At 39.0% G+C, this 22,653-nt stretch overlaps 1 protein-coding gene across 1 annotated transcript in view; it reads right to left on the reverse strand.

The window, feature by feature from the left end:
• SHC3 (SHC adaptor protein 3) overlaps positions 1 to 22,653 on the reverse strand; it is a gene marked incomplete at both ends in the record, with an annotated part of 58,781 nt that overhangs the window by 21,255 nt on the left and 14,873 nt on the right. The window contains 2 exons of the mRNA XM_082336085.1: positions 2,581 to 2,644; positions 15,016 to 15,086. Of these exons, the coding sequence (XP_082192211.1) occupies positions 2,581 to 2,644; positions 15,016 to 15,086 (135 nt within the window). The remainder of the gene's footprint in view (positions 1 to 2,580; positions 2,645 to 15,015; positions 15,087 to 22,653) is intronic.

Raw genomic sequence — 22,653 nt, forward strand, 5'->3', positions numbered from 1 at the left:
ATTGCAACAGCTGTTTTCCTCTAGAGATAATTTCTCTAGTATATATATGTATATATACTAGTACTAGTATAAATGAGAAATTGTCTCTAGATAGTACTAGTACTACTACTACTAATAATAATAATAGCTAGGCAGGTATTAGTCCACTCTTGACCCAACAAAAGAGGGGTTTTGTGAGACAGCAAAGTCTCTTCTTCACCAAGGGACCAAGTGAGCAGACTAAGATGAACGCCTTAAGTCAATATCTTAAAATGGCATGTTCTTATTCTGTAAAAACAGCTTCAACTCCTGAAAAGAAATCTGTTGTTTGCTCTGCATCTACTGACTGCTTTATTCCCTTCCCACATGGAAAGTGGGACTCCAGTGATACTGATGGGGTGCTCACAAAAAGGGATACACAGTGACCTTATGCTTGTAGATTTCTTAGCAGTAGGTAAAAGCCCAGCCATAGGCTAAAACCTCTGGATGCTGGGCTACAACACGCAGCTAAAGATTACTCCTAACTCAGAGAATAAGTACAAAGTGTGGGAATGTAATAAAGGGGATGTAATAATATTGATAACTTTTGTAGGCCTTTCACTAGATCTTAGGAGGTTTTCTAGCAATATAAGTTATGCTGCCAAAGCAAAATTTACAGACTTCTCACCTTTGAGAGCCACAGGGAACCACACAGCTGCATGATGGCAGCCTCATTCAGGTAACCACAGCCTGTATAAAATCAGGCTGCCCAGCAATAACAGACCAAGTCCTTCCACTTGCTGTACTTGCATTGGTGAATATTTATGCTGATCATTAGGATATAAAAGCAAAGCTGTGACTGGAGGCAGTGTTCTTCTGCTACTGTATGTGCATCTGTTGTAAGCTGCCTGCAAGCTTGGAAAGTTTTGCCCCTAGCAGGATGGACACACTTGTGCTTCTTTACTCCTTAAAGCTCACATATATTCAGTTTTAGCTTCTTTTCCTTCTGTTTAATTGATTAAAAATACACTACCTACACACTGTTTGTATGTAACATTTGTGCTGCACTATTTGAACTTTGTCATGCTACAGAGCTAGTATTTCATTAACTTCTCTTTAAAGCAAGCCCTTTTGAATAGTTTTGTTTCTCTTCTTTCATTAAACACTCATGATTCCCAGCTCATGCCTAAGGATCACCTGCCCACAGTGTGGGTAAAGTGTGAAAACTTGGCCTCAAGAAGTACATGTCACTTTAACCAAATTCATAAGCCACTAGTGGCAAAAACATGATGAAAGTACAAACTGGCAAAAGATTTCTGTCTTTAACATTGATCTAAAATTCTGTTGCTGGGCAAATTTCTTCTCAGCCAGTAGACTTTCCTGAAAAACATTATTTCTTTTCAATAACTGATAAGCAACATTGCTTCTAAAACCAGTAATACAGCAAGGTGTCTCACTAGGCACTTGGGACCCTGCTTAACCTACTTTTCCAGTGATATTTTGCATCATGTTGCTTTCCAAGGAAAAAGATATTTTCCTCTTTTCTTTCAGGTTTGGAAACAAAAGCCAGAGAATCTAGAAATGCCAATGAGATAAATTTGGGGTTTGTGTGGGGAACCACAACCTTAATTTCTGAGACAATTTCCAATTACGCTGTGACATATGTTGTCACATATGCCTTATTTTACCAGGGGAAGATTCTCCAGTGCAAACAAGTGGCATCTCATCCCATCCCTTTCTGCTGGGATTCTGCCTAGATGGTGGAGCAGCTGGGGAAGCAGGCAGACTTTTTCCTTCACCTGCCCATTCTCCTCCTGCACCCAACACTACACACAAGGGCTACAATTAATTGCTTTCTATGCTCCTCCCCTTACAGTTAACATTAAATCCCAGCTTTGCTAGCAGGCCCCTGGAAGTGCAAGACTATTGAGAGCCATCAGTGCAGGAGCCGAGCCGAGGCTTCCTCCACTCCTTGCCTGCAGACCCTAACTCCTACCACACAAATAAGACTAAAAGCATGGCAATAACCATGTCAGGCCAATGCCCACTGGACCTGCCATCAGTGCTGGCCAGTGAGCATCGGCCACAGGTGTTTATGGAAAGGGCATAGGGAAGAGAGGATCACCTGGTATGTTCTCTCCATTTCCAGAAATCAGTTATTTCCAAACTCATTAATTGTCACTGGTAGAGCTATGCTCCAAGAACAGATCTAATCCCTTTCAAAACTATGTATATTTTTGGCCTCTGCAATAGCTTCCAGCACCTGTTTCCACAATTTACTCGTGCATTTTATGAAAAGGCATCCCTTTTTGTTTCTTTTAAGCCTTCCACCTGCAATCTACCAAAGAAAGAAAAGAAAAAGGAGGGGGGTTCTACAGTAGAAACATAAAGTCAAGCCACAATCTTTTTCCTAGATGTACTCATACTTCTAGATGCCTATAAAAGCAGATCCTGACCAAAAGGGCAAGAAGCAACATACAGCGGGTGAAAACAGCCAATACTTTAAATGATTAATGATCTGCAATTCTCAAAGCTGCTTTAAAGTCACCTGCCTGCTGTGCCTTGTCTCCTCTGTGTTGAACTAAGAAAACAGTCAACTGCACTACAAGAAAAGAAAAATACCTTTCGTTTCTTGAAGGCTCCTTTGGCACCAGGCACGGCTTCACAAACACGACTGATTGCTTCCCTGAAGAGACAGAAAAAAGCTTTATGGCAAATGAATGTGTGGGTTTCTTCATTATACTTGAAATGCACTGGGAGAGAACAGCTTCAGACTCTATTTCTGTTCACAAGTGAGGATAGTTAGTGGGTCAGTTCTCTCTCTTCAAGGCTAAAACAGGTGCCATTCAAATTTAGATTACTTCAGTATGAAACAGAAGACACTAAATAGTCAATGTTAGTGTAAGGAAGAGTATCCTGAGAACTACAAAGGATAAAACTGTTTTCTTGAACTATTAAAAAGACCTTTTCTCACCATAAATTAGAATATTTGTCTTAATACCTCCTTCCAAGTCTCATTTTCATACCTTATTAAGCCACGAGGAATCTGATCATAAGACATGTCTTTAATCAACATTGCTTTACGCTTTTTTTAAACTTTTCTTGTAATGCAAGTCGTAGTAACTATCATTTTGCTCACTACTATACTATGCAGTTTTCCAGTCACAGCAAAATCACCTGGCTTTAGATAATATCAGAACCCTAAAATATTCCTGGTAATATGCATGTTGTATACAATACATGCAATGTTCAAAATTTTAATTTATATTTGTTCAACATGACCCGAATAATTTATTTGTGGCCCTATTTTTACATTGTAAGCAAACAATGACATTAACATTTTGCTTCAGTTTGCTAATATTGCTTCATTCTTCCCATCACACTCAGGCTGAATGAAAGAAATGCATCTTGAAAATGAATTTGAATTCATACTCTCATAGGAGAGTAACTGTATACTACAAAACCTCTTGAAATCATACTGCTACAAAAAAGTCTTATAGATCCTTTCAGTATTTAACAGCTTATTATCTGAACAGTCAGCCTGGTCAGTATTTAGAATTTACTCCTGTGCATGCAGAGACCTTCCTGTGACCATTAGCTACAATGCTGTAGCTGACCTGTCCAATTGATACTGTAAAGGTAACTCCAAACCTTGTTTAACTGCTTTAAATATGGATTGAGACCACCAGCACATTATATTTATACCTAAAAACATGCAAATAACATGTATTTTATGCAAAAAAAAAAAAATACAGAATGGGAGACAATGAACCACAAGCTAAAGAACAGTCAAAATAATCAAAACCTTGAAACACCACCTTGATAAAAACGTAAATTATTTTTATTTTATGCCATGTGCAGGATGATATTTCAACTACACATTAGGTGAATGCACAGGATCAACAAGTGAGACAGGAGGGAAATGTCATATACATATTCAGCATTCAACATATAATGGCTCAGCAGATGTCACAGATCTATCTGGTTGCAATCAGTAATCACTATACAGTTATGCCTTGGGTGCTTTAACCTAGGGCCCAATCCAAAGTTTGAATCACCTTAAAGAATTGCATGAATTTATTATTTTTTGGGGGTGGGTACTTTTGGGGGTGGAACAGGCCTTGCAGCAGGTTTAAAGTCCTGTCATTCTGAAGACGCATGAGATTTATAGCAAGAGATAGTCAAAAAAGCTTTCAGGCACACAATCTTTTCTTCAGGTCTAGAGGAGAGCTTCTTTGTTCCACAGCTTGTCTTTTTCTTTTTTTTTCCCAACTACATCTGCTCATCTAATAAAATTGCCTCTCACTACAAACCCTGCCTTGCATGTGCCCTCAGACCATCACAGCTACAACTGCACTCCATTTCACAGTTCAGCACTTGTATTTAGTTCCCACATTTACCACAATGCTTCTTTGACTCCAAACAAGTGTTTTAGTTAAAGTAGCTCCTAACTTTTCTTACAGAGCAAGTGAAAATCATTTGGTTTAAAAGAGCAGCCCTGATGCATCTTAGAAATACAACACAGCTAGCATCACACATGATCATCATGATATTGAGACATAGGTTACTCCTGAAAATGTAATCAGGAAAAAGAAATATTCTTCTTCACCAAAAATGCTTTTCTTTGAATCAGGAAAAGCAAACAGACATTATGTTATACAGATCCATTCCCTCAGCCTTGCTACTGAGCTAACACTTGTGATTTCCGATCTCTTTCTTGCACCGAACCAATCCCTTGGAGGCAATGAGGTGGGAAGTCCAGGCCTGTGGCAGTCCCCAGCCCACTGCTGTCTTTCAGACGCATGTCTCTTGCTTCCCTAGGTATGTCTGAGCTTCCCAGGTGTTTTGGCTCCAAGTTGTTTACACAGAGGCATCACCAGCACTTCATCCTCTTTGTCTCCTCCAGTGATCTGATCAGCACACTGAGATCCCTCATAGGTTTTGCCTCTCACAAAAATGATTTGTATTTCAGAGATATGAACTGTGCTTGGGGGATAAATTTGCCTGTAACTTCCTTTGTCTTCCTATTTGCCTCCACCATCTTCTCTCTCTAGCAGCAACATGGAGTAGGTAGGAAGAAAATGGAATTTTCAGGCCACCACACCTGACAAAAGACGTTTACAAGCTTGTTATTTTTCTGGTGAAGGGCTGGGATTTGTAGTGGTTTTGCTACTACCTCTTCTACCCGCCAGCTCCTGATAATCAGACATAAAGCATATTACTCAAAAGACCCATCTAACTCAAGGACCTTGTTGATCAAAACTGCCACTTGAGTCTAGGAGAGGAAATGCACCAGCTGAAGAGGCTGAAGCCCAGGGCTGAGGGTTGGCAAGGCAGCTTTAGTTACTGTTTGTACGCCCTGACTTGGCAGAGCTGGGAAAGCACTAAGCGGCTGAAAAGTTAGGATATACATCCTCTCACTCAGTAACAAAGCACTACAGATTTTCCAACTACTTGTCTTCCTTTCAGTAAAATATCTCAGTTTTACCAAACTTGGTGTTCCCAAAGTGTGCAGGAAGACTGGAAGTGGGGGAAAGAACCTGAGAAAGGGGACAGCTTGTTAAGATACACGTCAGATGAGGCAGGGCGTCTGAACTTGAATTTAATAATTCTTTTAACTTCGGTTTTTGAAACTCTGTGAATACTAAATGTGCTCAAGAAACTGCAGGGTTTAAGTTAACAATGCTTTTGGTGAAAATGCTGGGAACTTCAGAAAATATATTCACAGAGCAATTCTGCTTAGGCAAGGTCAGAGCGGCCTGGCAGCAACTCTTTGTGTACCTGCAACAAAAGGCACCGTATTTTTCCCACCTGGGAGTTAAGCAGTCTTAAAGAAGTATCTGATGAAAACAGGAAGCAAAAGGATGGCTGAATATCTGCCACTGCGCTGATATGCACTTTTTCCAGGGGAAGGTTCCTGGATCTCTCTGTTCAGAATATTCTACGTCCTTTTTCGGGGGGTCTTTACCTAGATAGCCTGGTGATGTGGAAAAGACATCCTAAAGACTTCTTTCTAGCTTGTATTGCCAGGCAGCACAGGGCAGACGTAAGCTGCATTTGCAGCAAATAAAATTTGCAAATGCCTCTGCAGCACAAACACCTGAGCCACAAATCAAGCCCAGAAATAGATATCGCTGCTAGGTTGAGAGTGCCGTCACCTGACTTGTGCATGCAAATGCTTGTCTAAGGAAGGCAAAAGCAGAAGTTCTGGACGTACCTGCATGGCTAAACAGTTGCACAGAGTTTGCAAAAGCTGGATGTGACTACATTTGCTTTCTTTCCAGTAAGACAGTTATTTGACATAGACACACGTTACTCCTTTCTAAGCCACATGCTGTTTCATTAGCGAGGCTCAGATAAATACCAGTGTAGAGTTATCTTGATCTCTTGTAAAATTAGCTGCTGCACTGTCTGCAGTAGGGACCACATGCTGAGTTCCAAATCTGTCCAAGAGTATTTTCTGCTTTGCAGATGGTCATACTGTGGAGTCATTTTCTTGGCACAAAACATGTTGTGTATTTTGAATATAATTTCAACATGCAAATGTATCCAGTGAAAAATTACCAATATGCGTTTTCCGAGGCTGACCTATTCTGCTTTAAAGTGACTTGACATCTCTCTGAGACAGAAAAAAAGACATTTTACATTGCCATTTTGTTCCATTTAAAAGGCTGATGCCCTGATATTTTTCATAGCTTTAGTCATATTTTACTCTGACTGTTATATAAAGTAGCCCACTCAGGAAGCTCAAATCTGTTCCTCTATGAAACACCATCACATGAAAATACCCTCCCTTCTTGTGGTTTCAATGATTTTTTTGGCTGTGATGCTAGGTTTTGTTGTTGCTGTTTTTAATTAATAGGATTTAATTGATTAAAACCCAGAATTCTGGAACACATATTTCAAGGAAATGACAAGCACATACAAATTGCACAGATTTTCTCAACATACTTGGAAAAAGTATAGCCATCTCAAATATTGAGATGAGAAACTGTGACGAGTTTTTAGTCTGAAATGTTTTGTATGACCAGACTTAAAAAACACCAATATTCTTGTTAATATGATCTAGTATCCTATAGTTCCCCTAGTTCTTCGCCACCTCCAAAGCATAGGGCTTCATAGATTAAAAAAACAGACATCAAAAGATGGACTTTTTAAATGAAGGCATGACATGTCTAGAAGAATTGTACAGAAGGCTCCCAGTTATTTCTTCACAGTATTATATTCCTGACAATTTTTTAAAATAATTTAGAAATCATTACCAAGTGTTGTACCAGCATTTGCTGAAGAGAAACAAAGTCTATACCAAATATAAAAATAACTTGCTTCTGAAAAAGAAAAAAACAGAGACCAAAAATACATTTTTAGAAATCCGTTTAATAATTGAAATATTATTTGTTCATTTGCAAAACAGGCAAAATGAGCGTGTGCTGTCTGAAGTAGCATAGGGGACATTCACAAGCTCTGAAGACTAAACCAGTATACTACTGTTTACAGAACTTTAAATGCCAGCTGGCAAATTGACCATGTCTAGAAGACGTAAGGCTGGAGAAGTAGCTAAGGAAAACAGAACAGAGAGTATGGATAGGAAGGGGAGACTAACTGTGTGGTGTGGATGCACGTACTGACACAAATTCAGAGTACCACGCCGGGACTACCCCTGTGGGGGAACCCTCCCAGAAAGTGGCGCAGAGACCAAGCAATGCCATTTGTCACACCAGCCTGACCAAAGTGAAGCCTTTCCTGACCGCCCAAGTGACAGAAAGCCTGGAAGAAAAGGTTTGTGGAATAAGGTGACATCGGCAGACATGGTACGCAAGCTGTTGTCACTTGTAGAGCAAGGAGGCGACGACGACTCCTTTTCTTCCCCTCAGCTCCTCATTTTGTTTCTTGAAACGGAGTTTTTTCACATGTAGAAAATCTACAAGCAGAAAATGAAAGGAAGCTGGCCAACTTCATTTTTGGTTTATTGAATAAACTTTATACAGTTAAAGGGCTGGCTTTGGCAACTGTTAGACATAGAGTACCACACACTATTAGGTATGTAGTATGCAATCTATCCAATGATTGTTATTCTTATGCTCCTGCATTTGCAGTGTGAGGCTTACATCAGTCTGCTAACAGAAGTCAATGCACTTGAGAGGGCTCTTTTGCTTTTACTGCTGAAGAAACTTTTTATCCATTGGTACGCTCAATGACAGCTCTGTGCTCAGTATTTATAGATGATCTAACTTTAAGAAATATTTGAGGCAATTTCAGTACAATCTGTACCTTCTTTTATAACATGCAAGTAAGTTTCAGAACCTCTGTTTCATTCATCAGTAACAAAGAAGTCTACCTGATCTTGATGACTTCTTCTAATACAGTAGTTATGAACAATGGTCTTATTTTTAGAAATGTAGAGTGAAACTGTTTATCCAGTAGCATACTTTATTTAGATATATCTCTTCACTCTGCATGTACACACAGTCAAATTTGTGCTTAGCAAAACTGGAGCAAACATACCCATTTTTTCTTTATAGCTATGGCAAATATATGCCAACAAGGCATATAGCTGCTCCTCCACTTCTGAGAACCCAGTCATATATATCTGCAATTAACCATTATTTAGACTCTGACAATCTTGGTCAAAAATTTGGGGTAGCTTTCAAAGAGGAAACCTCTTAAAATATTGGTTGCAGCTTTTATGAACATAAAGTGGGGTTATACAAAACCTTGATGTTGAATGCACACCTACAAAAGCTTTCCTTCTGCACAACCCTCCATTGTCAAGAATAAGGTCAATGATAGAAAAAAACTAAAGAAAAATGTACTTGGACATTTAGATCTGTTAGGTAGCTCGAATCCTTTCACTTCTTTTGTGACCTTCAGGCTTTTTTCCACTCAGCCTGGTCTCTAGCTGTTTATTCTAGTAGTGGTCAGGGAGATGGAGAGAGGGAAATTAACACAGTCTTCTGTTGCTAAATCAGGATCATAGTAACCTCCAAACTGGGTCCAGCCTCAGGTCATTTACTATAGTATCTTCTCTCTCAAAAAGTAGCTCATAGCAAGTATTTCAAAGGAAGACATAGGAAACCTTACAAAAGTAAAATGAAAAAAATTAGTCTAATGAATATTTTTCTCTAACCTCTAATTGGCTTCATGTCCAGAGCAGGACTTTGGTGATAGATATCTTCCAAAACTTTTTTACTAGAGGATTAAAGTTCTAACGCTGCCCTTTTGAATAACCCCATAAGACATATGACATTTTACAAATATTTGCCAAAAAGGACCGTGGTGATGAACTGTCTGGTGTGACGGGACATGTCATATGAAAGACACTCAAATTCCTTATGCCTTCGTTTCTCTGTGTAATGAAGCTGCTAGGTGCTATTAGCAGAACTGGAGAGTGTCTCTTTCCAAGGTGCTAGGCAGTTGTTAACTTTGCATTGTGATTTGCATTTTCAACATGTTAAGACCACTCTGCCTCAGGCTTTCTGCTTCTGCAGAACCACATGGAGCCACCAGCTTTCTGAAAAACCAGGGTACAGCTATTCCCATAACTGCTTCCCTGACCATTTGGCTTTCAACTCTCCACCTTCTCTATCCCCTGAGAGGCTCTTTGATTTCTCACAAAGGCAAGTGGAATGGGGGAGCTCAATTAATTACTCTCACTCAGGCTTTGCATTACCATATATTAGTCAAATTAATCCAAATACTAGCTAACACTTTCCCCACTAATGCTACATTGAAAGATTTCAATGTTCAGCATACAAAACCCTATTTATTCTAACCCATTTCTGTGCTAATGACAGCTAAACTAGCAAATGTAAATTATTCTCTGACAGTATCAGGCACTATAGCTGTCATTGCCCCACTTAGAGGTGTGCTGTATGAATTATAACGATGTCCCTATCCACTTTTGGGAATCCTGCTTCCTGATGAACTGAGCAGTAGTCAGCACCCTGTGCTTCCCAGAGCTTTGGCCCTGAAGTAACTGTGCACAAGGAAAGTGGATTCTCATTCACACCCCTTCCTGCACACAGCTATGTATCCAGACTGTGGTATGGGTATGCGTGTTCTGCCATCCCCTAAGCACCACCCCCTAAGCACTACCCCACATCCAGAGTTCATGTAGCAGAAAGCAGGGGTGAACCACACTCACCTTCCAAGCAAGAAAGCATGTTAAGGAGGAGACCGAATACAGAATTCAGTGCAGATAACACGTTACCTATCCACCTTCAAAAATCACAGGGGAAACATTTTTTCTTTTCAATGTCTTCCATCCTTTTTTCAGTGATGCTTGCTGATAGTGAATTTCTGCAAAGGATACAGAGACGGTTGAAAGAAACACTACATCAACAGAACTTCATTCATATTGTTTAGCACTGGACTCAAACCCAGCTCTAAAATCTGGATTTCCATCATCTCCCCTCCAGAAGCTTGGGATATTGGCATAAATGGGTTTGGGTTTCAGAATTAATAAAGTTCAGGCCCCAAATTTGGAGACGAATCTCTTTCAAATTGTTCAGCCCAACAGAGTTCATGGAGAGGACTGGGATCAGAGTTTGGATTTGGGTCCATTGCTGATACGAAGTATTTTAGTCCTCTGATCTACTTGCTATTAACCCAACATGCAATATAATGTTTTACTCAGCACAGGGCATGTGACTTCTTGAAGCTGCATGCAGTAAAGTGATTGCATTCAATTAGATACCAATGAACATGCGGCCTTGTAGTCCAGATACTGCTGTATGACAAAGAGTGCATGCAACATTATTCTAATTCTAATTCTAATTCTTCTAATTCAATCCAGTGCATAACTTCACTCATGCATACAACACAGTAGTAAAGACTCATTACACTATAACAGATTTAACAATAAGCATACAAACATATTATATGAACTGCAAACACTGCACATGTTGCAAAAGAATTTTACCTGATTTTTTTTTTTTTAATAGACAGCCTGAGGGCTCAAAGGGCCTGGCCACACAAGCTTAAGAGTGGCCCCTTTCTGTGACGATGACGGTAGGTTTCAGATGAACTTAGGACCACTTGCCACCTGCGGTTAGCTCAGTAGTCTTGCCTGCTAGTCCCCCTGTTCCTCCACTATGTTGAAAATGAAATGCTTCTGTTCATCTTGCTGCCCAAGAAAGTCATCTTGATCTCACATGTGTTACAAGAATTATCACTGGATAATTAATGATGCAACATGCAGATTGAGCTGGCTTTTATTCATCATTATGCATAACTGCTGATCCTTGGCTTGCGTACCCATTTATTTGCTCAAGAATTCACATGGCATTACATTCATTACACAAAAGAATAAATACAACTGATTAATGCTACTCTCGTTCTCCTATTTCTCCTGGAGTGAAAGAATCTTGAGACTTCAAATGTGTAATGATAAAGGGAAAAATCTGTTATAAATTGTGCATAGCTGTTCATTTTTCCTCAAATCAGATCCAAAATTAGGATAACAATACTTTTTGTCAGGCACCAGCAAGGTTGTTAAGATCTGATGAAGACTATGACAAGTGAAAGTGCTTGCTCACTGCTTTCACACACAGATAAATGTATTGCCGCTAGTTTTTAACATTTTAATTTACAAAAAGTGAAAAAGGAAAACAAAACCAAGTCACAGGCCAGGTACAACAGCATTAGATAGCACAGGTTGATTTTTCACATGACTGTGACAAGCAAAGACTGCTGCCCAAACTGTTTACACTGGGACTTCAATCCAGTTCCTGGAGTTGAAGTCACAGTTCTTCGTTCGTCAGACTGATGCATGCATACACACTGATGTATATGCTTTCCTAATGTATTAATTGTAGCAGCTGGGATTTTCAAAGCCATTCAAAATATCTGGACAACCTTTTCCAATTAACTTCTTATCTAAAATGGGTGTCTAATTCACTAGATAACTGGAATTCTTAGTCCAGTTTTTAAGTAATTTCTAAATGTTCACCCAACAACTTACGTGCCCTTTACAACCACTAATTCATTTAATCACACAGTTGTATGTGACTGGGGCTAATGGTTTCTGCAAAATAACACCCAATGTTTGCAGCAGAGCCAGAGACTACACATCTCACCCTCCCGTGACTAAGCCACAGAGGGTTTTTTCTTCTAGGATTTGGTGCTGCTCATCCTGCTTTGGGGTTTTGTTCCTCCTCAAGCCTAGCAGAAAGATAAAGTGACATACACAATAACCACAAGACAGAAAAAAAGGCACATGTAGGATTCCTAATGGCTGATTTCCTGTGTTTGAGCTCTGCAACGTGGAGGAAAAGCAAGCGTAAGAAAGCAGGCAGGAACAGGGATGTGAAGCAGTGCCAGTAAGGGAGTAAGTGCTTTGTATGTGTCAAGCACGATGTGTGCTTATTACGAAGAGATGCATGCAGACTTCCACACTGAATCAGGTAACTTGGCGCATCTTTTCTAACTGTTTTTTAACTGTACTTAGTAAATACTGCATAATACCAGAAGTCATACTGGCCCAAGACGGATCACTTTCTTTTATGACTGGTTTTGCAAGATCTTGGGAAAAATAACAGATTAAACAGGTGTGACACATGCAGTAGGATCAATTTATAAAGTTATGGGTCAGAAAGGGATCAGAGCTGCCTTGACATCTGTTTCTCCAGTTATGGGAAACAGCACAGAGAAGTTTACACAGCCCCATACACAGAAAAGCTTTTACTGCAGCTATGGATCCAGGTTCCTCAACTGAAGCAATCACAGCTAACATTACTAGATCTACAGACCCAAGCCGCAGTCACACTCCATCACGAGCCATCAGGTTACAAGGACAGTTTTCAGCAATGGACATACCTAAATGTAAATGTATGACATAGCAGACGTAAATGTAACTTTCAGGTACTTTTATTTTATTTGTAATCAAAGGGCTGCACAGACCATTTGGTGCCAGATGTCTTAAGAGGGAATTGGTACCTGCAATATCAGAACATCAGCCTTATTAATTCAGTCCATACCTTGAGGCCTATGTTATGTTTCTTAATGCACATGAGCAAGTTAATCAGCAAATGTGAATTTTAATAATTCCTTAATAATATTTTCTTAATAAAGAAAAGGCTTGTATGTGAAATGCTACATGACAAAGCATGGCACAGACTGCTTCCTATGGGTACTTAAAACATGGCATGGGGATTTCTAGAGCAGATGAATTAATTAAATGCACATTAAGATGCTAGAGCCTGATTCAAAAGTCACCTAAAAACTCCTACTTTCAAAAAAGTTTTAGATCAGGAACGTCATGATCAGAATGATGAGTTAATGAGTCTTCATTGTTTTATGATAAACAGAAAATTGCAAATGCAAAATAACAAGCAAAACAGGAAGATATGGCTTCCTGCTTGAAAAAATATCCTGTGCTCTAGATGTGGTCAGAGGAAAATGAACCAAGAAAATGCCCACCATGTAGTCAAATATGCTATAACTTCCACAGAAAAAAAATGTAATTCCTAGTCTGTTTCACAGTAAAAGCCAAGAATCATTTTTGTATTGAAAGAACTATAAGACAAAGATACTTTGTTTGTGCAGAACTTATTGATTTAGATCAGCAAATATGCTTCAGTGTTAATGGCAGAGTTGTGCCTTTAAGCTAGAAAATAAGAAAAGTGCAACACTATTCCAGTGAAGACATACAGTGAAAGAGACTGTGCAGAAAAATAAAGCCTAATTTGGTTCACCTTCAGGTATAGAATACAAAACCAGTAACTATCACAACTGTTTCATAAGCCAATATCATTTAACTTCCAAGTGGTAAACACAAATGTGCCACCTGCATTGGAACTACAAGTCTGCTTAGACATGAAATCATTTTAAAAGGTCACTGCTGCAAATACCACAGAAATGTACATGATGAGTTTAAAAAAGTACAGTAGTAAAATTTTCAAATGGCTCTATAGTCTACATTGCCTGAAAACCAGAATTCTGTCATTTACCTGTCCTTGTGCTTTTACACCCCTCATCAACACAGTATCTTGACAATTTAATGATTAACATTTTGTGAGGACTCACAGGGTCCAATTCAAAGCTGCTGTATGCAAGTGTAACTCAAAGTCAATGCATATAGACCATATGATTGGCAACCAAGCCTAAAATAAGTAATTTTTCTCATTTAATAAAATAAATACTTAGCTGTCTATGGTACGACAAATGGTTTATGAATGACTATCAGCAACTGTAAGATGCCTCAAAGAGGTGAAATTCAAGCACTGTATCCAGTCATATCACTTTATATGTGTTCCTTTGGAAAAGATTACTTCCTTATTTCGATGCCAGAATTTGAAAACGTGGTCTCCAGTTGCTAGAAGGTGTCAGTGCTACAGTCCTCTGAGATCAATGAGCTGAGCTTTTCAAGTGAAAATGCCTGAAAAATACTATTTCCTATAGTTCTCAGAAAATAGTTTCCTAGAAAAAAAATTATTCATGGACAGTTCTTAAGACAGTGCTGTACTTATGTACCCCTCTTACAAAAATACCATGACAGGTTTAAAAGAGTTGTAATAAGAATCTAATACAAGATTATTGTTTCTTACATACAGTCTGGAAAAGACAACATTTTTTCATTTGTCTCTGGTATCATTGTGGTGATATATTTTCATTTATATCCTTTGTACAGCCAGTTTATAATCTGACCTCTTTTCATAAGAAATTACTATAAAAACCTATAAACATACGGCTCCAAACCAGCTCCCTTGACTAATTTGGACAAACACATTGTAAATTTTAAGCATATTCTAACTCTCACTGGCTTAAATGTCATTAAATTGGTACCCAGATAAGTGCCTTATTGGGCATAACAAACAGGCAAAAATTTTCTAAAGCAGTTCCTGGCATATCAAAAGACCACAAAGAAAATATCCTTTAAGCCCCATTGGAGCTATATTAATAGCAGGTGAGAGATTTACCTGTAAAAGCAAAATTAAAAAAGTGGACTTACAGTATCCAAGAATTATTTACTATGTGTTTTGCCATCTTTCTGGCCTTTCCACTTTGGGGACACAATTCAGAAGTTACTTTAAAAAACATACTTGTACAAAGTCTTACCTTGCAATCTGCGTTCTAGTATTGAAGTCAAGAGATCTCATTGAGCGTAAGACTTCTATACACCCCAAGTACTGTAAGGAAAAAGAAACAGTTGGAAAACATTATAATTATTCTTGAGTTCTGGGAGGAAATGCAGCTAATAATTCAAAGGCATTGTACAATTCTTAATTTTACATTTGATTTATCCTATGTGTCATGTAGGTTTTTATGATTATGTTCTTGTATGTCACAGATTTGTTCCATAAACATTTTATTTCATTTAAGTCTTAAGTTTGGTTCAAGATATCTTTTTATGTTTAATCTAATCACTGTAATACACCTAGTTCATAATATGTTGATATGCTTTTTAATTTTCCTTTATCTAAATTGTTCCATTTTAGATATAAAGCTAATGAAAGTGAAAAATAATATTAATAAAAAAGGAAGTGTGGTAAAGCAAATTCATCTAGCACTGGTTAGTAGGAAAATCTTATTTAAGAGGGAGAGAACTAAGCCTCATTAGTACAGAAAAGGTATAATATAGCAGGGAAAGCTGAAAAGAGCACCAGCAACCCAAAGAGGATTCCCTAGTAACCAGCTCAGGGATAGATCCGGGGAACTACAGGCCTGTCAGCCTGACCTTGGTGGCGGGAAAGGTCATGGAACAGATCATCCTGAGTGCTATTATGTGGCACGTGCGGGACAACCGGGGGATCAGGCTCAGCCAGCACGGGTTTATGAAAGGGAGGTCCTGCTTGACTAACCTGGTCTCCTTCTATGACAAGGTGACCCACTTAGTGGATGTGGGGAAGGCTGTGGATGTTGTCTACTTGGACTTCAGTAAGGCCTTTGACACTGTCTCCCAAAGCATTCTCCTGGAGAAGCTGGCTGCTCTTGGCTTGGATGGGTGCACTCTGCGCTGGGTTAAAAACTGGCTGGACGGCCGAGCCCAGAGAGTGGTGGTGAATGGACTCAAATCCAGGTGGCGGCCGGTCACGAGTGGGGTTCCCCAGGGCTCAGTGTTGGGGCCAGTCCTCTTCAATATCTTCATTGATGATCTGGATGAGGGGATTGAGTGCACCCTTAGTAAGTTTGCAGATGACACCAAGTTGGGTGGAAGTGTTGATCTGCTGGAGGGTAGGAAGGCCCTGCAGAGGGACCTGGACAGGCTGTTTCGTTGGGCCAGGGCCAACTGCACAAGATTCAACAAGGCTAAGTGCCGGGTCCTGCACTTGGGTCACAACAACCCCATGCAACGCTACAGGCTTGGGGAGGAGTGGCTGGAGAGCTGCCTGGTAGAAAAGGACCTGGGGGGGTTGGTTGACAGTCGCCTGAACATGAGCCAGCAGTCTGCTCAGGTGGCCAAGAGGGCCAATGGCATCCTGGCTTGTATCAGGAATAGTGTGGCCAGCAGGACCAGGGAGGTGATAGTGCCCCTGTACTCGGCACTGGTGAGGCCGCACCTTGAGTACTGTGTTCAGTTTTGGGCACCTCACTACAAGAAGGACATTGAGGGGCTGGAGCATGTCCAAAGAAGGTCAATTAAGTTGGTGAAGGGTCTAGAGCACAAGTCTTATGAGGAGCGGCTGAGGGAGCTGGGTTTGTTTAGTTTGGAGAAGAGGAGGCTGAGGGGAGACCTTATTGCTCTCTACAACTCCCTGAAAGGAGGTTGTAGCGAGGTGGGTGTTGGTCTCTTCTCCCTAGTAACAAGTGATAGGATGAGAGGAAACGGCCTCAAGTTGCACCAGGGGAGGTTTAGATTGGATATTAGGAAAAACTTCTTCACTGAAAGGGCAGTCAGGCACTGGAACAGGCTGCCCAGGGAAGTGGTTGAGTCCCCATCTCTGGAGGTATTTAAAAGACGGGTAGATGTGGTGCTTAGGGACATGGTTTAGTGGTGGACTTGGCAGCACTAGGTTAACGGTTGGACTCGATGATCTTAAGGGTCTTTTCCAACCTTAATGATTCTATGATTCTATATGCTATGATTCTATGATTTTAGATGGGATTTAATATTTTCATTAATGACACTAGTATAAAGATATAGGAAAATGCTAACAAAATCTACTAACAGCCCATGCTGGGAGATGGCTTCAACAGGGTCATTCAAGAGAGGAATGACATGAAGGTTAGCCAATATTAGGAAAAGACCAGACTTATTGACCTAGATTTCTGCCCTGCATCTCTATGAAAAAGAGGGAGTACCATTAGAAAATATATTAAAATACAACAGTATCTATCACAGGAGTGAGAAAAACTCAGGTGAATCTTCTAGCCTTGCTTCCAAAAGTGGGCATAATTTACATATGCTAAAGTCTACATGCAGCTACAGCTCTTGTCAGATATTTGGAAAGTGGCTTTGTAGAAACCAACTCATGACTGGCACATCCCATGGCAGTGTCTTTGCATGTAGGTTTAGTACTCAGCCACACACCTGACTTTTGAAAGTCTGGGGAAACAGAGATCAGTCTTTACATAATAAGCCTGATAATCCTATTCTAGTACGGTGTTTTTATATCAGCTTTTATATCAGTTTTATATCCATTTTTATATCTATTTGTAGCGTAATGCAATCTGTTTGGGTATGAAACTGGTGCAAAAAATCAATCATTTTGTGTCTGTTTGGGAATTTTATTTATACTGAAGAAATCTTTTAATTAGAGAATTACTACAGCACATTACTACATACACTATACTATCTAGAATTTCAGCAATGCTTTTCCTCTAGAAACAATGTCACATTTGTATGTCACATTTGTATGTCACAAACTGTTTACAAGCCAAGGCAGCATCTAGTTTGTTTTCACATGTCCATTATTATTTAAGTTATTGTTATCAAATGTTATGAAGTCATTACAACACTGAAGAAAATAAACTAGAATATCAAATCACTCCTATTCATTAAATTGCTCGAACTTGGATTATAATAGCCCACTGTTTCTGGGAAGGGTTGTTTCAAGATCCATTTCCTAGAATTTTTTTAGAAATCTCCTGCAATCTTATCTTATGTTTTTTGAAAAGCTTGTAGAATCTTCATGGAAAATGTCTTGTCTATAGAGATCCTGGTACATGGATCTTTCAAACTAAGGATCATACTCTCAAGCTGTTTAGATTATCATCACTCCCCTATCAGTGCAAATTTAGGTAACCCTTTTATCTTCTTACAAGTAGATTCCTTTTTTACATATACTGCTGCCTGAGTACTTAAAGCATCCAGAACAACATTTTCATGCTCTGATGCAGGAAGTTAAGCCATTAACTCTATTTTTAAGTATCTCAGAGGGTGATTTGATTTGCTTGGAGATGAAGTTCGTTAAACATCAATTGAGATAATCAGCTGGAGTCAGTTAACTTATGCCAATATACAGCATTGAAAGATGTTTTCCTGTACTCTTTTTGTGTCATTTTGCTTTAGTGCTAGGATGTTTTTATAGACAAATTTTCCCAAATATTTATTTCATATGAGATACTTTTATAATTAAATATGCTGTAAATGGTATAACTATTCAAAGCTATCCCAGTGATTTTTTGTTACTGAAATACTTGGTTTTCATTATTTCATCAACGTGTTCATTTAGACCGCTTGATACTGAAACACTCTTGGATTGCACTTGTTCCTTCACTTATTTATATTTGCCACAAGTCTTTTAAAGCAAAGTAATTGTACAATTTTGAGAACAAGGTCCAACATTTTAGAAGCAAACTCTGGAAGCCAGTTTGACAAGTACATGCAGGCGTGCAAATAAATACACAAACACATGTGCACACAAGTCACTGTCAAAATAAACACACAAATAATTAGACAAATACCCATAAACATACTTAGAAGGCGTGCATTTAGACTCCTTTGAGTCATACCACCTGATCTGCGTTAACAAAAGTAGAGACAAAACCAGACTGAAGGAAGGTCAGATGGAAAAATTACCCTGTGCTTGTTTTATGTATAGCATGGAGACAGCTGAACACAACATATTAAGGCTTGCAGTATTCCTGACTGATCAAGGCAAAGATGGTAACTGATTTTCTGGGATAAAAGATGTGAACACTTAATCACCACGGCATGTTTTCAAGTAACAAAATTACTATAATAACTGACATTCAAAAGGTCCAAAGGCCAACTACAGGGACATATAACTCACCTACTGCTATGCTTCAATTATTCCCCAAGACCAACATTGCTCTCTAAAAATATCCATTTGAAGTACATCCTGACAAGGATCCACAGAAAGGAGACATACAACCAAGATAGCAAGTAAATAAATTATTCATTTATTTCAACAAATAAATATCCTGATTAAAAAGAAATGCTATCTTTTGCTTTAGGCATTCCATGAAACATTTAAAATATAGTTATAAAACAGTCTACTTCTAAAAAAAGCTCCTCTTCACCCAGCACTTAATGTATATTCTAACCCATCAGCTACTGTGCACTGTGATATTTATGAGCTCCCACTAGCATCCTCCCTCTCATTGCTCAGGAAACAAATATATCGAGATGCAGCCCACCTTGAAGTAGGAAGATTTGGGACTACGAGTTCCAAGCTCTCTCAGATAATGTTCTGCCTTCTGTCTACTTTCTGATATTTGAATGAGTTTCCAGCTTGTATACCTTCATTGAATGGTACTATGCCCCAAGGAAAGAGTCTCATATGAATGAATACCATCCCATTCAGAGGTTTGAGATTCATAACTAGCACTTTGCATGCTAAAGAGCACCTTGCAGAAGGTGATGTAAATCTAAAAGCAGAGTGCCACATACACCTGGGACCATACCTCTCTCATTGCATGAAGTTCCATCATCCTTATTAGTTACAATTTTTCCAGGTAAATGTAAGATAAGGCCATATGTCCCAGGTTTCTGGTTTGTCCCATAGGTGAAGATTTTTTCCATATTCCCTAAAGTACCTCTGCCTTCTCTACGATGCAGTCAGAAAATTCTTGTCTAACAACTAAATTTTTTTACTGTACTCTGTGAAAGAAAGGGTATTGAGTTCTCCCAACATTTGTCAGAAACCGACAGTTCAACACAGGACAGCTGAGTGCATTCATGAGCTTGGAGTGAAAAGGCAAACGAGGGTAGTCACTGTCAGAGATGCCTTTTGCCCCATGAACATGAACAACCTTGTTCAGTATTTCCTAACAAGCTCATTCAAAACACCAAGTTACTGGAAGAAATCTTCCACTGTTTGACTCAGAAGCTAGTAGTAACAACAGCAACAAATATTTTGATAAAAACGTAGCAAGATGTAGCCCCATACAGCACTGCAGTAGTCCAACCTAGGAGCGACAAATGCTTGAATGCTTGAACGGCATATGCACGTCTAATAGCAGACGAGTGTCTGCCCAAAACATGGGTAGCATGAAGATCTGCCCATCACCTACCCTCAAAACAAAATAAGGACTCCTAATCTCTGAGTCTGAACTAGTGGAGTATCATTAGCTCACCAAAACTGCATGGGTGTTCTTAGTAAATTAAGATAGACTGGTTTTAATCTGTGTAACCAGATGACCATCATCAAATCTGAGTGGTTCACAACATTGCAGATTGCACCTGCAACACACAGGTCGCACACACTCGTGCAAGTTATGTAAGAGATAACATGGTTACATTAGCAAACAGACATGCACTTGCATTGTTAGCCAAAAATTAGCCAGTGCCTTCAAATATCGACATATCTGAAATTTGCACTGATGTTGCATAGCTGCTGCTAACAGCCTGGGAGCTCAAAAAATAGATTCAGATGGCCAGGGTTCTGGGTGGCATATGGAGGTCTAATTTTTGAAAACAGAAATCTCTGAAACATATTATAAGATACCCTGTAATAAGCCGGTCAATTCACTGCAAATTTCTCACCCACAGGCTTAGGCTGTGCTTTTACTTGGCAAGTATGCAAAAGTGAGTATCTTTTTACTTGCCACATCTGTTCCTTATGTGTATCTCAAGTCATATGCCTACAGTTTCATGATTCCTTTTTGGGGGGAGGTCAGTTGTTTGGTTTTGTGGGTTTTTTTGTTTTGTGTTTTATTCTTGTTAGCCAAAGAGCTAATCCAGAAATAAAGTATGCCGTGAAAGTAAATGAGTAGTTAGTATGAATTGACTACTGCTAGTTAATTCCAGTTAGTTCCAGTTAATTTTAATAGTTAATGCCAGTTTATTCAAAATTACAGTTCCATCTAATTTCAGATATCATTAACAGCCAAAGGGGCTTGTGAAATGAGCACTAAGAGTTCCACAGTGCTCTGCAATACTTAGAACTTACTTTCAAGTTTGCAATCTACCCTAAATCATATTAAGATTCAAGCCTAGACAAAGCCTAACAAGCAGGGCATAATACAAAAATAGTAACAGCCCAGGACTTGATTTCAAGGTAACTTCATCCACATGTAACTGGGGACCCAGTCAGGATTTTTAACATCCATATTGATGCATAAAAAAGAGAAGAAAGAAACATAAAAGCAACCCAAGTCATAGCCAGAGACTACAGGACTGATAATTACAAGTATCTTACAAAATGAGTTTTTCTCTTCAGCAAATTAATAAGAAACAGGAAAGCCGAATCTTTTTGCTATTATATTTGACAAACTTCCCAGCTTAACTGAATTTACAATACCTACTCTCTAAGCCACTGAACTGAAAAAAAAACCAAACCAAACAAAAAAAAAAACCCCAAAACAAACAAGGAACTGTAATCAGAAGGTGTTCCGTCAATAAAATAAACTAAGTAAAAGAAAAGTAATAATAAGTGCCACAATACTTCCTAATTTTTTAATTGTGCTTTAACTGAACATTTATTATCTTGAATACCTTACTAATTTGACTGAGACATGCACCACAAATTACTTAATTCAGCTAATCAGCAGGAAAAGATCACAAAAAAAGAAGATACCTCATCACAACATACATTTGCTTCTTTACTTCATAAGGAGATCATAGTGTAGTTATATGTATTTGATTAAACTACATAGTATCCTCTAGCAGCAAATTTATTAATTTTGTGAAGACAGTGGAACCTTAGAAGCATTATAAATTCATGAAAACACTAAACTTTTATGTTGAGAGAAAAAGTGAGAAAAATACATTTTTCTGAAATACTTCAGGCACATCTGGCAATACAAAATCCTTGCCAATCCACAAAATAACCCTCTGATTGGTGGTTGCCAGTCTGCCGGGTACTTCATAGTATCCATCTGCTAACAGAGGCAGGAAGAAGTCACTGACAAAAATATGTCTGAAGAAATACAGTAACAATACAGTCCTTGCTATTTTTTAAGATAAACTGGGTACAGAATTATACCTTGAATTAGAAATACATAATTATCCTTTCAGTTACCCATAGCAAAATGCCTTACCTATGGTAAAGCACTTCCACAGAAGGCTGTAAAGATACTGGCACGTGGCAGGAGGACCTTTACTTCCACACCTTCAGGAGGAAAGGTAACTGCTTGGCATTTTTGCAGGCAAATCTTCTTTCCTCACGCAGCCTATACAAGTAGGACATAAAGCCTCCACACCAATAGTTTTGCACCCTTTGAATTTGACATAGTGTGCACACCCCTGCCTGTACCAGGCTAGCTCACGGGATTTGTGTGGGAGGCAGAGAAGGTCTGGAGGCATGGCTCTGCATCCAGGTAGGTGTGGGAATCCTCTTTTTAATATGA

This window comes from Platalea leucorodia (genome assembly GCF_965183815.1).
Source record: "Platalea leucorodia genome assembly, chromosome: Z".
NCBI lineage: Eukaryota > Metazoa > Chordata > Aves > Pelecaniformes > Threskiornithidae > Platalea > Platalea leucorodia.